Here is a 6,000-nt window from a genome sequence, read left to right on the forward strand (position 1 = left end):
CCCTATCTCAATTGTGATGATTTTTTTTATTCGCCGTGAACCAGGGGGCGAAGCTTAACTGCAAAATACTTAGTTCTTTACAAGAAATTAAGAACATGTTTTTAGTATCGGTGTTGTTTAAAGAATACTATATATTAAGAAAAAAAAAAGGCAAAATATAAACCCCGCCCACCCACCCCATTCCGATTGTGATGATTTTTTTTTTCTTAGAAACTTACTACTCGTTTAAAATGGTAAATTTTTGTAGGGAATATGGATTTTGCAATTAGGCCCCGCCCCTAAGTCTGCTAACGAATGAAAACTTCATTACTATTTACATCAGGGCAGGTATGGGTGGGGCTTAATCTTTGGTTTAATTTTGTCTTAACAAACATAGTATTGTTTTAATACCACGATACTCAAAAACATGTCTTACATGGTAATTTCTTGTAGAGAAATAATAAAGATTTTGCAATTAAATTCTGCTCTTTTGGCTCTCGACTATTAAAAAAAAATCATCACAATTGAGACAGGGTGGGTGGGCGGGGCTTATATTTTGCCTTTTTTCTGAATACGTTGTCGTTTTTACAGAACAAGAAACTTTAAACATGTTTGAAATGGTAAATTCTTCTAGACAAATATGGATCTTGCAATTAAGGCCCGCCCCTCGATCTAACAACGAATGAAAATTCATCACAATTGAGAATTGAGATCTGGGCGGGTATGGGTGGGGCCTAATCTTTGGCTTTAATTTTTTCGTAATATACATAGTATTCTTTGAACAATACGATATTCAAAAACATGTTTTTAATTTCTCATAGAGAAATAAGGATTTTGCAGCTAAGCTCCTCCACCCCCTTGACTCACGACAAATAAAAAAAATCATCACAATAGGGATGGGGCGGGTGGGTGGGGCTACATTTTTCCTTGTTTTTTTTTTTTAATATACATAGCCATTTTTTCACAAGAAGAAACTTAAAACATGGTTAAAATGGTAAAGTTGTATAGAGAAATATCGATTTTGCAATTAAGCTCCGCCCCTCGGCTTACGACGAATAAAAAAAATCATCAGAATTGAGGTAGGGTGGGTGGGCGGGGCTTATACTTTACCCTTTTTTTTCTTAACATAAGTAGCCATCTTTTCCCCACAAGAAACTTAAAATAATGTTAAAATGATACATTTTTGTAAAGAAATATGGATATTTCCCTATACAAATTTACCGTTTTAACCAGGTTTTAAGTTTCGTGTCGTGAAAAGAAGTCTACCCATAGTAAAATGAAAAGGCAAAATGTCAGCCCGCCCACCCGCCCTATCTTAATTGTGATGATTTTTTTTATTCGCCGTGAATCAAGAGGGCGAAGCATAACTGTAAAATACTTATTTCTTTACAAGAAATTAAGAACATGTTTTTGAGTATCGTGTTGTTAAAGAATACAATGTATATTAAGAGAAAAAGGCAAAATATAAACCCCACCCACCCACCCCATCCTAATTGTCATGATTTTTTTAAATCTTAGAAACTTAAAAGTCGTTTAAAATGGTAAATTTTTGTAGGGAATATGGATTTTGCAATTATGCCCCGCCCCTAGTTGTGACAACGAATGAAAACTTCATTACTACATATTTTGATCAGGTCAGGTATGGGAAAGGTTTAATCTTTTCTTAATATACATAGTATTCTTTGAACAACACGATACTCAAAAATATGTTTGTAATTGCTCGTGGAGAAATAAGGATTTTGTAGTAAAGCTCCGCCCCCTTGGCTCACGACGAATAAAAAAAATGATCACAATTGAGAAAGGGTGGGTGGGCGGGGCTTATATTTTGCCTTTTTTCTTAATACACGTAGTCGTTTTTACAGAACAAGAAACTTGAAACATGTTTAAAATGGTAAATTCTTTTAGACAAGTATGGATCTCGCCATTAAGGTCCGCCCCTCGATCTGAGAACGAATGAAAAATTTATCACAATTGAGAATTGAGATCGGGGCGGGTATGGGTGGGGCCTAATCTTTGGCTTTAATTTTTTCGTAATATACATAGTATTCTTTGAACAATACGATATTCAAAAACATGTTTTTAATTTCATTTCTCGTAGAGAAATAAGGATTTTGCAGTTAAGCTCCGCCCCCTTGACTCACGACAAATAAAAAAAATCATCACAATAGGGATGGGGCGGGTGGGTGGGGTTACATTTTTCCTTTTTTTTTCTTAACATACATAGCCATTTTTTCACAACAATAAACTTAAAACATGGTTAAAATGGTAAAGTTGTATAGGGAAATATCGATTTTGCAATTAAGCTCAGCCCCTCGGCTTACGACGAATAAAAAAAATCATCAGAATTGAGATAGGGTGGGTGGGCGGGGCTTATATTTTGTCTTTTTTTTCTTAACATACATAGCCATCTTTTCCTCACAAGAAACTTAAAACATGGTTAAAATGATACATTTATGTAAAGAAATATGGATATTTCCCTATACAAATTTACCATTTTAACCAGGTTTTAAGTTTCAGGTTGTGAAAAAAAGTCTACCCATATTAAAATGAAAAGGCAAAATGTCAGCCCGCCCACCCGCCCTATCTCAATTGTGATGATTTTTTTTATTCGCCGTGAACCAAGAGGGCGAAGCTTAACTGCAAAATACTTATTTCTTTACAATATATTAAGAACATGTTTTTGAGTATCGTGTTGTTAAATAATACAATGTATATTAACAGAAATAGGGAAAATATAAACCCCACCCACCCACCGCATCCCAATTGTGATGATTTTTTTAATTCTTAGAAACTTAAAAGTCGTTTAAAATGGTAAATTTTTGTAGGGAATATGGATTTTGCAATTATAACCCCGCCTCTAGTTGTGACAACGAATGAAAACTTCATTACTACATATTTTGATCAGGTCAGGTATGGGTAGGGTTTAATCTTTTCTTAATGTACATAGTATTCTTTGAACAACACGATACTCAAAAATATGTCTGTAATTGCTCGTAGAGAAATAAGGATTTTGTAGTAAAGCTCCACCCTCTTGGCTCATGACGAATAAAAAAAAATCATCACAATTGAGACAGGGCGGGTGGGTGGGGCTACATTTTGCCTTTATTTCTTAATATGTGTAGACTTATTTCGACAACAAAAAATTAGTTAGAAATCGTTTAACAATAAAATAGATTTCACAGGACGAAAGTTTAAAATTGGTCTAAGTATCTATAGTTTAAACGAATGGACAGCCGTTTACCTTTTTTTTTTATTATAAACAGTTTAAATATATGGAGTGGGAATTTTTGAGGTTAACGGAATCAATTTCAGCAATGAATCTCAGTTGGCCATGTACAAATCTCTATAATAATTATTATTATGAACATATAAATAAATATGAAGGATGTTATTAGCCACCGTTAACCACATCCTGAGCTTGTGTTTTTCCCGATGGAAAGCTTCTTAGAAGAGAATTAACCTATAATTACTATATTTGCATAGCATAAAATGTCACCTTATAAAAATAAACGAGGTATATATTACACATCTAGCGAAAAGTATCAGCAGACGGCGTCTAAAATTTCAAGCTTCCTTCTTACTAACCTGATTTCCTCTTTAATAAAATTCTCAGTGGCCGATATCCTAAAAGACGGCGAATCCACCACCGGCAATGGACTAGACGTAATAATTAAATCCGGAGTCTCCGATAAACTCGTCGCTTTAACCCCGTTCTCCTCGGGCTTAAAATCCACCCTGGAAATATCCGGAATGGGGCTTGGCAAGGACGTCGACTTCGGCGAAGGCACATCTGAAGAGAGCTTAAGTTCAGGCGACCTCGGGGACTTCGGCGACGGCGGCACGTCCTCCGGCGACTTCGGCCTCAACACCTCCACCTTCTTCTCCGGCGACCTCGCCCTCGGCGGAATGTCCGGCGACTTGGACGCCTCCCTGTCGCCGTGCTTATTCTTGGCCCTAATCCCGTTAGTTTTCGGCTTATCTAGCACGGGCTTCACCTTGATGGCGGGCTTCTTCGGCGGCTTGTTCTCCACGATGATCCGCTTGTAGGTCTGCACCTTGGCCGCCACCTCCCCCGTCTGCTGCGGGGGCTTCGTGCGCTGCTCCGGCCGGCGCTCGAAGATCATCTTGGCCTGCTTGACGACGTCCGCTGGGGGCTTCTCCTTCTCGTTCATGACGGGCGCGATGCGCTTGGGTCTGTTAACTCTGTATTTGTGTTCATTTTCCGGCGGTTTTTCCGGAATTATCAGACTTCCTTTGATAAGCATTTCCTCGTGCATGGACTCACGCTTGGGCTTGGTGTCGGTCTCTTCCGGCGTCGAGATGGTCTCGACCGAGCGCGCCCTCTTCAGCTCGGGCCCCTTCTGGGCGTACCGGCTGGGGACGCGCTTGTTCTGGCTGGCCTGGAACAGGCGGCTGCTCTCGGCCGGGCCATCGTCGAGGAGGTTCTCCAAGGAGGCCGCCTTGCGGAGGATGCTGGGCCGGGGCTTCTCGCGCTGCGCGAGGCTCAGGTAGCGCTCCTTGAGCTTGCTCACGATTCCAGGACCGTAGTGGAGGTCCTCGTCCGAGTCGCTCTTGTCGCCCCGCTGCACCATGGTGCCGCCGCACTCACATGCTTCACTGCCGACCGCGACCGCTGCACTGGGAGGAGGCAACGTCCGATGAGAGGGGCCGAACAGCTGCTGCTCGGCGTGAGCGGTCCGTTTGTTTTGGCTGCGGAGACGCGCTATCAAGTCTTTTTTCCATTGGGGAACGGCGGCGTCGGACATTTTCGGAGGTTATCTTATCATTATTGGAGAGCGGGAGGTAATGAGCAGCATATGGCGGGCCGGGGTTGACGAGCTCGAGGGTGCGGAGGGAGATTTTCGAGAGGTTATGACAGAACGCGGGGATGAATGGGGGCGGAGGTGGAGACTAGAACGCGCACTGACACTGGGGGGGATGTGATGGTTTCGATAACGCACGAGTGACTACGGGACGTGTGGAGGTGTAAAAATGCTAAAATGAAACTGATAAATATCAAATGACGTAATGAAATGACAAGTCGCGCATGGGTACCAACGTGGCGACATCTAGAGAACCGGTTGAATGTACGCACTAAAGAAAACTGCCTGAAAAGGGTTTCTAGTTTTATCGATCTTAATATTAATGCGGGAACATATTTAAATTAAATTTATGAAAATTAAAGTGGCGATGTAATTGTTTCTTTTTTTTGGCGTCTCAAGTTAGTACTTTTTTCCCTCCAGTTGGTGGCAGCTCTGATTGACAGTCGCATTTGTGTGAAAAAATAGTGTCGTTTTTCAAAACTTTTTCATCGTTAGTTTTACTTGGAAACGCGCTCTTTTCTGTACAAACCGGCTTTCTTCAGGTGAGAATTATACATATTTATCGTTAACTATGTAGGGGTAAATTTAAACTGCCGCTAAAATGGGTCTCCTATCACTCTATGCGCGATGAGCCGTTTGAGCACAAATTGCGTATTGAGCAATAAATCTTCTAGTTTTGTTAAATAATGTTAAATTGGTTAATATTGATAACGTGTATAAGATGTGGCATCCAAAAAATGCTTTGTTTTTAAAAATTATGGATAAATGCAATATTTTATGCATCTATTTCAATAAGCACAGCTAGCTTGATATGTGTAAATTTTGGTTTTTGGACTACCCGTCACACTATGTTGATTGTAATAATATTTTTTATTTGCGATAGGTATATTTATTTACTTTCTGATGTGCGGTTGGTACCCATGACATTATGTCAACTTCATACATATTTGTTTATCAACGGAATCACCTCTTTATTCCCAATATTTTAATGATTGTAAACTTTATAAAAGATTAAATTTTTGTATATGCAACCAACATTACATTTTTTTAACCCAATTTCCATTTCCTACAAATTACGTTTACTTTTACGTAGGGATTTTAAATAACTACACATTGTTTATTGTTAAAATTTGTTTAAAAATTATGTGAGTTATGTACTTTTTCCAGTTTTAGAGTTCGATCATATTGTTAAGTTTCG

At 39.5% G+C, this 6,000-nt stretch overlaps 1 protein-coding gene across 2 annotated transcripts in view; it reads right to left on the reverse strand.

Moving 5' to 3' along the window:
* Positions 1–4,990, reverse strand: part of LOC135142883 (uncharacterized) — a 43,215-nt gene extending 38,225 nt beyond the window's left edge. Inside the window, exon 1 of one of the 2 annotated variants that reach the window (XM_064074676.1) lies at positions 3,565–4,986. In XM_064074676.1, coding sequence (XP_063930746.1) covers positions 3,565–4,745 — 1,181 coding nt within the window. In that variant the 5' untranslated portion in view covers positions 4,746–4,986. Of the gene's footprint in view, positions 1–3,564 lie in introns of both variants that reach the window. The other variant, XM_064074677.1, reaches the window with a different exon arrangement.
* Between the last annotated feature and the right edge of the window lie 1,010 nt (positions 4,991–6,000).

The sequence above is a fragment of the Zophobas morio genome, unplaced genomic scaffold (assembly GCF_036711695.1).
Source record: "Zophobas morio isolate AGI-343-1 ecotype UQ-CSIRO unplaced genomic scaffold, CSIRO_AGI_Zmor_V1 ptg000054l, whole genome shotgun sequence".
Lineage (NCBI taxonomy): Eukaryota > Metazoa > Arthropoda > Insecta > Coleoptera > Tenebrionidae > Zophobas > Zophobas morio.